The sequence below is a fragment of the Gopherus evgoodei genome, chromosome 1 (genome assembly GCF_007399415.2).
Source record: "Gopherus evgoodei ecotype Sinaloan lineage chromosome 1, rGopEvg1_v1.p, whole genome shotgun sequence".
Lineage (NCBI taxonomy): Eukaryota > Metazoa > Chordata > Testudines > Testudinidae > Gopherus > Gopherus evgoodei.
In genome coordinates, this window is record NC_044322.1 from 250342083 (window position 1) to 250354917 (window position 12835).

Consider the following 12835-nt stretch of genomic DNA (forward strand, 5'->3'; position numbering starts at 1 on the left):
TCTGGCATCGGTGAGGTTGGCCAGCGGCGCCTGGGTAAAAATGGAAATGAATCCCTGTCATTCCTGGCAGACGGTACAAAATGCTGGGTAACCATCCTCATCATAGCAGCTGGAGCCTGAGCTCCATCAGCCTCCCCGCCCCCTCCTTTCATGTCTAAAGAAAAGGTTCTTTACTCCCTGGACTATTGTAGCAGTGGGAGGCTGCCTCCCCCTCACTTTATCTCACTCAGAACTCAGTGTTTCTTATTCCTCCATTCTTTATTACTTCATCACACAAATGGGGGGACACTGCCACGGTAGCCCAGGAGGGGTGTGGGAGGAGGGAAGCAATGGTTGAGGTTGTTGCAGGGGCACTCCCTAGAACAGCATGCAGCTCATCATTTCTGCGAGATCTCTGGGGCTCTGACCCAGAGCGGCTGTGCTTTCTGGCTCTCTAGTAGACTTGCCCCATATTCTAGGCAGGACTGACTCTATTTTTAGACAAAACATAAAGAAAGGAATGACCTGGGGAGTCATTCCCAGTTTTGTCTATGCGCCCTCGGCCAACCTCAGCGAGGCCAGTCAGGAGCACCCATGACAGCAGCAGAGGGTACAAAATGCTTGATAACCGTCATCTCATCACCAAATTACAGTGGCAGACAGTGCAATAGGGATGGTAACCATCTCTGCTACCTTGCAAAGGCAAATGAATGCTGCTTTGTAGCACTGCAGTATTGCCTCTGTCAGCAGCATCCAGTACACACATGGTGACAGTGAAAAAAGGCAAAACAGGCTTCATGGTTGCCATGCTATGGCGTCTGCCAGGGCAATCCAGGGAAAAAGGGCGCGAAATGATTGTCTGCCGTTGCTTTCATGGAGGAAGGATTGAGTGACGACATTTACCCAGAATCACCCACGACACTGTTTTTGTACCATCATGCATTGGGATCTCAACCCAGAATTCCAATGGGCGGGGGAGACTGCGAGAACTATGGGATAGCTATGGGATAGCTACCCACAGTGCAACGATCCAGAAATCGATGCTAGCCTCGGTACATAGACGCACACCGCCGAACTATTGCGCTTTGTGTGGCCGCGTGCACTCGACTTTATACAATCTGTTTTACAAAACCAGTTTATGTAAAATCGGAATAATCCTGTAGTGTAAACATACCCTTACATATCTCCCATCTGTCACTCTCCTGCTGCACTCTGGCCATGCTGTATCACACTATGTTTTCAGGCAGAAAAATAATATGATAAAGGTGGACTGTTTACTACGAATCACCTTGTGAGCCATTTGGGCTAGTATACAGGGTTTCTCTTAGGCCATAGGATTGCACTCTGGGTCAGGGCCGGCTCCAGGCCACAGCTCGCCAAGCGTGTGCTTGGGGCGGCACGTCATGGGAGGCGCTTTACCGGTTGCCAGGAGGGCGGGAGGCAGCTCCGGCGGACCTCCTGCAGGCGTGCCTGCAGAGGGTTCGCTGGTCCTGCGGCTCCGGTGATGCATCCGCAGGCATGCCTGCGGGAGGTCCACCGGAGCTGCAGGACCACCGGACCCCCCGCAGGGAAGCCTGCGGGAGGTCCACCGGAGCCGTGGGACCAGCGAGTGGCAGAGCGCCCCTCGCAGTGTGCCGCCATGCTTGGGGCGGCAAAATTGCTAGAGCCGGCCCTGCTCTGGGTAAGTAATGCCAATATACCATCTTGGTTTTTTTTAATCCTACTAAGACATTATGGTGCTCTTGCTATTCAAAGATATCTAGCTTTGTAATTACGTTCAGGTTACTAGTTACTATCCTTCATTACTAACAGTGCTTGTGAGTGGAGTGAAGAATGAGGTTGGAGGAAGAGAGAACACACAGCAGAAGTAGACCTGAAGGGAAACGTGTCCTGCTAGAAGTTGTCTCTTCAGTTAGAGAAGAGCTGTGTCTATGCTGAATTTTGTTTCCTAAAACTTCCCACTGTTGCTGCTTTGATGGTGGCAACGGTAGGAATGGTAAAGTAACCACAAATCTGTGCATTTTTTCTGCAGTGTTGTCCCGTGCTGCTCAGAATGGATCTTGATGAGCTACTGGTTAAAATATCCCAGTTCCTGTGTCTTGCCTACCCTAATACTCTCACCATTGCTACCACTTGTGCAGCTCCACAACACTGGGAAATTTTAAGGAAAAAGCCTCGTGTAGGCAAGGCCATTGGTAGTTGCCTCCTAAATGGCCAATTCAGGCTTTGGGAAGTAAAAGTAGTAAGAGAAAATGGCTCAATTACCTGCTCTAAGGAGAGAAATTAACACAAACTGGGCCAGGATCCTTTGGAACTCTTGACACTACTCAGATTTTACGAAGATGGAAGAGTACAGCTTGGCACACTTCTTCATCGAGACTTGAAAATGCACAATTGATTTGTTTGCTCCTCACCACTTCTGCTGGTGTAACGTGCTTGCTTTAATTCAAGCCACAGTAACTGCATTAACAGATTAGTGACAGAGCATGCAGGTGACATCAAAAGGGTTTGTGTCTGGTGAAATCCCAGCTTGTGATGCAGATATAGGACAATAGAACTGAGTGAAGTGCCTTGCGCTGCTTTGAAGTTGTGGTAGAAATATTTTTTTTTATTCAGGTCTATAATGTTGCTTGGTGCCAATGTTTTGCAGTGTCTCATAATTGGGGCTGGACCCTGTGGCCTTCGTACAGCCATCGACCTGTCCTTGTTAGGAGCCAAGGTGGTGGTCATAGAAAAGCGAGATGCCTTCTCTCGCAACAATGTGCTGCACCTGTGGCCATTCACCATCCACGACTTGCGGGGCCTTGGTGCCAAAAAGTTCTATGGCAAGTTCTGCGCAGGAGCCATCGACCACATCAGTAAGTAAAGCATCTGTTATCCACACATCCGATCTCACTTCTCCTCAGGGTAAAGGTGGGAGATATGTAGTGACTCAGTAAAATTTAATCTTCAACAATAGCTCCTCTGATCTGCTGTGTCCCTGTAATATGTGACTCTGATGCAATTCAGTCCTATGTTTTTATAGCATTGTTTGGGCCAGACCTAGACATGGGTTAAAGGTGGGGCTGTTGCCGAACTTGTAATTGCAACCCCAGCATACACCTATGATGTTGCCATGAACCCTTCCTTTCTTCTTTGAAAATTAGATTTGGGGAACCAGCCCCCTTCCAACTGATAATTCTTTTCAAGTGCCTCAGTCTTACCCCTACAACTGTCACACTACAAATGCTAGACAAGTTGCCGAAAATGGCCTAATACCCTTGATCATCACACTTTGCCTACGGCCCTACAAAACCCCCAAAAGTAGAAATAAAGCTATAACACTCTTGGTACAGGCAAATATAAGACAATTTCACATAGGTTGTAATGTATGCATTTGGAAGAGTGGAAAGGAGTGATGAAGATGGAGTCACTCACTACTTACTGTTTTTAGGAAAGTGTCTGAGGACAAGGAAAGCTGCCAGACTATGAATAGGATTTGATTGGGTAGAGGGTTGGGAATCAAGCTACTGAGAAGATAAGATAGGTTTGATTTAAATGGGGGATCTACTGCCCTTTTAAAGCTGACTGACTATGCTTTCACAGTCAGCAGGGTAATGCATTCTATTGTTTTTTATCATGTATTGGGCATGTCCCCAGCCAGTTCTTTTTAACCCCCGGGGATGTTTTCTAGCAAGTGGTGAGCCAACAAAAGCTGGAAGATAGGGAAGCAAATCCTGCCTAGCAGCAGCTGATAAACAGGACTTGGCCTCCAGTAGGACTGACAGAAAGATCTCTGGAATTTTGATCTTACAGACAGACACACAGAGCATCCCATCCTCTTTTGTCCATCTCCCCCCACCTCCCCCCCCCAATTACAGCAATTAAGTGGAGTCCTGAATTAGCCAGCAGAGTTTTCCCTGCAGAGTAGCAGTGTCTTTCTCTCCTGTAGTATTCTTCCAGGCCTATAAACTACCTACCTCACTCAAAGAAGCTGTGCTAGCTCTTGAAGGAGCAGAAGGTGTGAACCTTGATGCCCTGCCATGAACCCTGAACCACAATCCTTGGGATAGGAAGGCAGGTGTTGGACAAACTTCCCCATTGGTCTGGGAGACTGATTTCTGTGTTCTTTAAAAACATCTTATAAAATGCTTTATTTATAAAAATGATTTGAAGAGGCTTATGTAGTAACTGGTCCTTCCATAAGATGTGCACTGAGGAACATTTATAATACAGGTAGATTTTGTCTTCATACAATATTAACTTATTGTCTGAGTTTATCTCCTATCCTGCAGGTATCCGTCAGCTCCAGCTCATCCTCTTGAAGGTTGCCTTGATCTTGGGAATAGAGATCCATGTCAACGTGGAATTCCAGGGGCTTATCTATCCCCCTGAGGACCAGGAGAATGAGAGTAAGTAGAACAAAAGGAGAGGTGTGTGGGGGAGGGGGGACTAGGAGAGTAAAAGTGGTACAGGTGCATGCACACAATGCTGCTCTTCAGACTGAAGAAGCAGGCTAGTTTAATCCAATAGGTTTTACTTTCTAGTACCTAAATTTAGTGGTTCTTGGTGGTCCGGATGGATACTCACTGGGGGTTTGGATGCGCTCTCATTGCCCTGGACCAGAAATTCTTCAATAGCAGCGTCTGGTGGTATGCACCTGCACCTTTCATCTCCATATGCTCCAAACCGAGGGCATAAGGGGCAGTGCGGACCAGCCACCTCTCCAATTCCTGCTCTACCGCAAATCTGAAGAGTGTCTGAGCAGTGGGGAAGGAGGATGGGATGCAAATACACAGGGGAACCATACAGCTTGAAGAACTCTAGCTACTATAAGTTATAAGTAACCTTCCTCCTTCTTTGAATGCTGGTCTCCATGGGTATTCACTGTAGGTGACTCCCAAGCAGCATTTGAGGAGGCGGGTGTAAGGAGATGCTCTGCACCAGTCTGCAGGATTGCTGAACCAGAGGAAGCAACCACAGCCATGGCTTGCATGAGGGCATAGTGCTTGGTAACCGTGTGACTGAAGACCCAGGTTGCTGCTCTGTATATCTCAAGGGGGAGATTCCTTGAGCTCTGGTAGAATGAGCTCTGGCCAATAGTTAATAGTTTAGTCATAGTGAGTAGGCATGGGGAGGTCTGCCCTGCCCTGCTCTCCATTGTTCTCCCAGGGCATTTAGTGTGACCAGGGTTCTGAGATTCAAGTCCAGCCTGGCCTGCCTTCAGGACTTCCCAGTGAGTGACCCTCTTGAGCGCTCCTTTGGGGGATCACACCTTCCATCAGAGTGTGAGACCTGCCACTCCTTTCCCTTTGGCACTAGGCAGTCTCTGGAATTTAGACTCTGCAGACATCTAATGAAGTCCTGTCAGATCTGGAACCCTTCTGCTCCCCCTCTTGTTGGTCAGAGCCTCTGGGCAGTGCCTCACTAGCAACAGTGTTTACCAGCTCAAAATTCTCCAGCAGCCCCAAGGACTCCATGAAACAAAGATATGAAGAGGAAAGGAGAAACCACTGTAGAAAGAGACAAATCACTGCATAAGACCACCAAGAAAAGGTCTGCCTTTTCCCCACCCTTGATACCAGGTGAGACTCTGCTCCAGAGCGGGTTCACCCAGAGCTCACAGGGAGCACGGGTCAGGTGCTTCCGGCACTAAACTTCCACAGAGGTGTGTAAGGATAGGAAAGAGAACTCACCCACTGCACCCCTCCAAGACCTGTGCCCAGCCCCACCTCAGGACACCAACCTGTACTGAAGTACCTGGCCAGTTCTCCTTCCTAAAACATCATTACAGACATCTCAAGGACCTAGTGATTTACACAGATCCTGAGTTGCCAAAACCATAGGACTCAGTTCTAGTCAGAGAGATCACTACACTGTTCCCATGTTGTTCACTGGTCCTGTGTGCTAGCTGGTCCATGGATGCTTCAACGCTGTTGGGATGCTACTCGCTGAGGTATACCTTTGGCCATCCTGCCACAAGACAGATGATCCCACCAGACCCACTTATAGTGTTGGATGACTGTTACTCTGCAGATGAACAGGAGGTGACACCACTGGTTCCCCCAATGATCCCGACACGGGACATCGGTCCAGGTGGTTTCCAGAGGCCCCTACATCCCCATGACCTATACTATGCAGCTGGGGACCAGTGGTACCCCCCTGTGGGACCTGCTTCTGTAACCATATATGGGCGTACACACTGACGATACTGGAGCTCTTGGGATCTGTGCTGTCGAGCCTCAGACTGAGGAGCTGGGGGCATCACTTTTGGCAGAAATTACCTCCAAGAGAGGAGCCTCAACTCCTCAGGATCATATGGAGGAACAACAACTGGACAAGTCAGTACTGCTAGATCTGCCAACAGCATCATCTTAATTTCCAGATGAAGCAATGGCACTGCCCTCTCTCTCCCCTCCAGAGGACTACAGGCAGTACCAGGAACTTCTGAGGAGGATCAGTGAAACCCTCCAGAGTACACTGGAAGAGGTTCATGATCCGGCACAAATTTCTGGATATTCTCCAGTATACAGATCCTTCCAAAGTGACTCTCGCTATTAATAAGCCCATTTTAGAGCCTGCTAAGGGCATTTGGTACACACTAGCCACCTGTTCCCTGACCCCTGAGAGGACTGAAAAGGAAATATTTTGTTTCCTCCCAGGGGGAGAAGTACTTTTTTCACACCCTAAGCTGAACTCTCTGATTGTCCGAGCAGTCATAGTGTGGAACAGACTATACCAACCCAGGTCCACTCCTTTGGACAATGATGCCATCATCAGAAAGAACTTTTTCTTCAGCCAGACTACTATGCCACATTGCAAACTAACAGGCAGTCACGGCAAAGTATGACTTCATTAACTACAACAAGCTGTCAGAGTTCTTCAGTAAACTATTGCAGGACTGTAGGCCTCAATTCCAAGCTATTCCTAGATGAAGGGAATCTGGTAACTACATCGTCCCTTCAGGTGCCACTTGATGCAGCAGACCTGGCTTCCTGTGCTATGGTGACCTTGGTGGTCATGAGGCAGATATCTTTGCTGCAATAATTGGAGTTCCCCAAAGAGATCCAGTTGATGATTGATAAATTGGAGAGAGTTCAGAGAAGAGCCATGGGAATGATTAAAATATTAGAAAACTTGCCAGATAGTGATCGACTCAAGGAACTGAATCTATTCATCTTATGAAAGAAAAGGTTAAAAGGTGACTTGATCAGTCTATAAGTACGATGGGAACAAATACTTGATGATGGACTCTTCAGTCTAGCAGAGAAAAGTGTAACATTCAATGGCTGAAAGTTGAAGCTAGAAAAATTCAGACAGGAAATAAGGTGTAAATTTTTAACAAAAGATACCAGCCAACCCCATAGCTGTTCTACCACCAGAGGGCCTATGAACTCCTGAAAAGATGTCAGAGGGTGCAACGTGACAAACACATCATACTACAACCATCCGCTCTCCAGACTCAAACACCTACCAAGACATTTTGATGGGATGTTCACGAGCCATCAGCCAGTCCAGGCACAAACAGTTTCCATTCCCTCTTTCAGTGTTTTCCCCTGACCCGTTTTCTTCTTGTGGACAGCTTAAAACATTAGACAAATGGGTCTTAGACATCATTGCAACTGGGTATGTAATCAAATTCCTGTTGTCCCACCCCCTTGAAAATCTGCCCCTGTTCAGAGACCCCTGTCATGAGAGGATTCTCAGACAAGAGCTGAACTTCGTAATCCAGCTAGGGGCTATAGAGCTTGTACCCCCTCATCACAAGGGGAAGGGCCTTTACTTCAAATACTGCCTAATCTCCAAAAAGAGAGTGTGCTGGAGGCCATCCTGGACCTCAGGCAACTGAACAACATCATCTGCTACTCCAGATTCAGAATGTCTACCCTGTCTGCTATAATCCGCTCCTTGAATGAAGGTGACTGATTTGCAGCTCCTGATTTGAAGGACACTTGTTTGCATATTTTGACATTCATTCAGCGCGCAGGAGATTGCTGTGCTGTGTTTCACAGTGAGGTTAGTGCAGTCCAGTACATGATGCTCCCCTTTGCCCTTTCAGCAGCCCCAAGGGTTTATACAAAAGTAATGGCAGTGGTGGCAGCACACCTGCACTGTCAATACAACTCTATATTTCCCTGCCTACATTATTGGCTGCTCACAAGACGACTGTATCACAAGGCGCAGGTAGCACTCATCTCCTTACTCAACCTGAGTCACTCCTTGGGACTTCAGGTAAATCCAGGAAAGTTCACTTTAACACCCACAACAACTACAGAATTTACTAGAGCAAATCTACACTCTATTGCAGCCAGAACCTATTTACTACAGGATAGATTCCTTGCAAAGATAGACCTCATTATTCACCTTCTTCTCAGCCCTCAGACATCAGTCCAGTCCTACTTCATCTAGCTAGGTCACCTGGCTGCATCATGTACTTTGACCCCCTTTGCGAGGCTCCATTTTCATGGTCGCCAGCCGTGGCTGAGGAAGGTCTACACTCTGAGCAGAGACCCCCTAGACAAAAGTCTCACTTCCTCAGTGTCCTGATATCACTCACCTAGTGGGAAAAGAGAGGCAATGTTTATGTAGGGTTCCTTTTGTTCCTGTGCCACCCACAAAGACACTTGTTATAGATTTCTCTCTACTGGGCTGTGGAATGGATCTGGACAACCATGCAGCTCAGGGTTCCTGGACTCTGCAAGAATCCACACTCCATGTCAAGGTTCTTGAGCTTCAGGCAGTACACAAACAGCTTAAGAGGTTCCTGCCCTTCATCTGGTCCACTGATGTCCAGGTCAGGTCAGACAACATGGCCGCTGTTTATTATGCAAACAAATGGCAGAGCAAGGTCTACCCCGCTCTGCAGGGAAGCAGTCAAACTCTGGAACTGGTGCATACAGCATCAGATTATCCTCTATGCCCTGTATCTACCAGGAGTAATGAACTCCCTAGCAGACACCGTAGGCATTTTCACAAGAGGAAGCACCACTTGTCGTTAGTCCAGCAGATTTTATTGCCAGTGGGGATTCCCATAATGGGAGCTTGTTGCAACTGATGGAAACAGGAAGTGCCCGACCAATTGCTCTCAAGACTCACAGGGGCCTGACTTCAGAGGGGATGCCTTCCCAGTGCAATAGTCAGACCTGATGAAGTATGCTTTCCCTCACATTCCCCTCCTACCTCACATCCTCAGAAAGATCAAGTGGGAGAAGGCAACAGTGATTTTAATAGTACCATGTTGGCCATGGCAGTTTTGGTTCACCATAGCTGGGCAGATGGCCTCCTGCCCATGCATTCACCTGCAGCTACCCCCAGCCTACTGCCACAGAAAGGAAGCATCCTCAACCATCCCACCACCACACCTCTCCATCTGGCAGACTGGTTATTGGATGGACAGCAGACTTACACAGATCTTGCTTGGAGGAGGTCCAATCCATCCTTCTCAATAACAGGAAACCCTCAGCAAGAAAGTGTTATGCTACCAAATGGAAGCGGTTCTCCCTATGATACCAGAGCATAATTTGCCTCTGAAGAAGTCCAGAATTCCTCTTATCTTGGATTGTCTCCTCTCCTTTAAGTCATTGGGCCTATCCATCAGTTCAGTATGGGTACGCAAGCAGCTGTCAGTGTCTCTCATTCTTTGGTAGGTAACTGTTGGTTTTTACCCACCCCATAACAGTAAAGTTGTTAAAAGGCATTGTCAGAAACTTCCCACCAGTTTCAAAATTTATGCCTGCTTAGGATGTGAACCAGATACTATCGGCACTTATGAACCTGCCATTTGAACCTTCTGGCTTCCTTTTCCTTCTTACACTTTTTGATGGCGGTGGCATTCCTAACAGCTAACTCTTCGTCCAAGAGAGCGGGTGAACTTGGGGCCCTGGTGATGGACCCACCTTATACTGTCTTTCACAGAGACAGAGTATCCCTGAAATTGCATCCCAAGTTTGTCCTCATGATTCCTCCTGATTTTCACTTGAACCAGAAGGTTCACCTTCCTGTATTTTATATGAGACCTCATAATAATGAGGAGGACCGGAGACCCTAGATGTACATGGAGATCTGGCCTTCTACCTGGACAGGCCAAGGCCCATTAGAAGATCTCTGAGATTATTCGTCTCCTTTGCTGAGAGGATGAAAGGAGAGGCAGTATTTTCCCAAAGACACTCTGAATTGATTTCCAACTCCATCCTGTTCTGCTATGAGCTGGCAGAACCCCTTCTCCTTAGTCTGTCAAGGCTCATTCTACCAGAGCTCAAGCTGCCTTTATGGCTTCCCTGCAAGGAATCTCACTTTTTGAGACCTACAGAGCGAAACTCGGGGCTCCATTCACATGGTTATCTGGCACTGTGCCCTTGTACAAGCCTCTGCTGTGGATGCTTCCTTTGGTTCAGTGATCTTGTGAACTTCGGTGCAGAGCAACTCCTCAGTAGTCACTGCTCGGGAATCACCCACAGTGAATATCCACAGGAACCAGCCCTCGAAGAAAGGAAGGTTACTTACCAGATAGTCACTGGAGTCTTCAAGCTGTATGGTCCTTTATGGATATTCGCATCCTGCTCCCCTTCCCCTCTGCTCAGATCCTCTTCAGATTTGCGGTAGAGGAGGAACAGGAGAGGTGGTCAGTCCACACGGTCCCTTGTGCTCCCAGATGAAGGCATGAGGAACTGAAGGACACAGTCCTGGACTGACAGACACAGCTATCGAAAAATTTTCCAGACCCAGTCACAGAGAGCGCATGCAAACTCCCTGCAAATACTCATATGGGCCAGCACTCAAAGAACTCCAGTTACTATAAGATAAGTAACTTAACCTTCTGTTCTTTACTTTACAAAACTAAAAGTACCTAATGTATTCTGATGAAATGGACAAAATGCTACAGTTTACAATAGTTCTTACAGAATTTTGGCCCATTGCGCCTACAATAGCGTAGAACTTTTTTGTAACAGCAACCACTTGCATTGCATGCGTTGTGGCTATTTAGATCATTTTCCGAGAACACTTGCCATGGATGTTGTTGGCAGTCTTGTTACTGGCCAAACAGATCAAGTAACGTATGAGAAGTTGGACTTTTAATCTATTGGGCAAAGTCTTTTTCAGTCTTATAACACAGAGAGCCTTACAATGATCTCTCTAGTATACTGTTATACTTTATGTCCTAGTTCCATTAAACCCCATTTGTCAAAAAGCTTTTGATAGATTGTAGCTGTTTGGGTTCCCTTTAGGTGAAACGATGTGTACAATAGGCTTAGATCTTACTACTGCAAGTGTTTTTTAGATGCAATCGGGGTACACAAATGGTCCTGAAAACATGCTAACACCACCTGTTAAGAGTATCAACTGTGTAGCCTCCAACCCAGGGATGTGAGAAATGGTTTGTGTAGGAAATGAGAGGTGATTCCTATGCTCTTTTTTTTTTTTAAATGTCTGTGTATGCAGATGCACCTAATACATTATTAACTGAGGGTTTATCCACAGGGATAGGCTGGCGTGCACAGGTCCACCCAAAAACACACCCGGTGTCAGAGTACGAATTTGAAGTGGTCATTGGAGGAGATGGCAGGAGAAACACTTTAGAAGGTAATGGCTCCTGATGCATCCACAATGGAGAACTTTCCACAACACACACTTAGCAGTGGAATTGTCTCTATTTTAAATGGTCACAGCAGAGCTGAACCAAAAAAATTTTCTGTATGAGCTGCACTCCAATCTCTTTCCAAATATTAAGCACTTAAAAGGCTGTAAAGATGTGACAGAGGAGACACAAGCTCCCTTTCAGTCCTCAGGAATCCAACTGGCCAATTGTATCACCACTTCCTCATCCGTTCTCTTCATCTTTCTCTACAAGCAAAGCAGCAGGTGTATTTTTTTTGTAGATTTTTTCTTTTTAACATGGACTTATCCTTGCACTCGCACCTCCTGCTTCTGAGATAATGTGGGGAATTATTAGGCATATCAATGGGGTGGTTGGGAATGATATTTTAAATCATTCCTGTAAGAGCCATTGCACTGTGTGGGATAGAGGCGAGCCATTTCAGCATAGTCTGACATTTTCTTTTTTCTTCAAAGAGCCAAGTTTTATTTTCCCGGTGAAGCAATTTTCAGAGAGGATTTTGTTGCTTCCCCTGTAAAGAAGAGTGTCTGTAATATCTGACCCCTTCTGTCATATATTTAGGGGCCCGCTTTGTAGCAGGCTGTGTGAGTCTTCTCTGAACTTGAGCTGTATTTCATGATCTCTGCTCTATCCTGTCCCTAGGATTTCGTCGGAAGGAGTTCCGTGGTAAGTTGGCAATTGCTATCACAGCAAACTTCATCAATCGCAACACCACAGCCGAAGCCAAAGTGGAGGAGATCAGTGGCGTGGCCTTCATATTTAACCAGAAGTTCTTCCAGGATCTGCGAGAAGCCACAGGTTTGTGAACAATGAGCAAATATCTAGATGTGAAGGAGTTTATCTAATTAACAGTTTTTTACACTAGTTGTCTCCTTAAGCTACTTTTTTTCACCAATGAATGAGTGAGTATTGTGGCCCTTGATCCAAGAAGTACATCACTATTGTCTGTCTGATTGTCTCCCACTTTCTCAACTGATTTGTTCCAGCTTGTTCTTCAGCTGCTTGTCATTGTAGCTTGTAATGGAGGGCTGTGCTTTTTAACTTTTGGACAAGTGGTAAGCCGTCCAAGCATTCCATGGAGAAACTAGGATGCCATGTTTTCTCTCTCTCTCCTACTCCTCTGAACTCAAGCTTCGGAATCAAAACAAGGTCAGGGCTGCTAGGGAGGGAGAGAGATGTCTATGTGTAGCTAAAGGTTCAATTTTTGAAACCCCTTGAAAGCATGTGAATCAAATGCTCAGTGCAGCCATATAATAGTTCTCT

General features: G+C 46.6%; 1 protein-coding gene across 1 annotated transcript in view; it reads left to right on the top strand.

The window, feature by feature from the left end:
- Positions 1-12835, top strand: part of MICAL3 (microtubule associated monooxygenase, calponin and LIM domain containing 3) — a 180837-nt gene that overhangs the window by 15026 nt on the left and 152976 nt on the right. Inside the window, exons 3-6 of the mRNA XM_030549239.1 lie at positions 2630-2837; positions 4254-4370; positions 11437-11538; positions 12215-12370. Coding sequence (XP_030405099.1) covers positions 2630-2837; positions 4254-4370; positions 11437-11538; positions 12215-12370 — 583 coding nt within the window. The remainder of the gene's footprint in view (positions 1-2629; positions 2838-4253; positions 4371-11436; positions 11539-12214; positions 12371-12835) is intronic.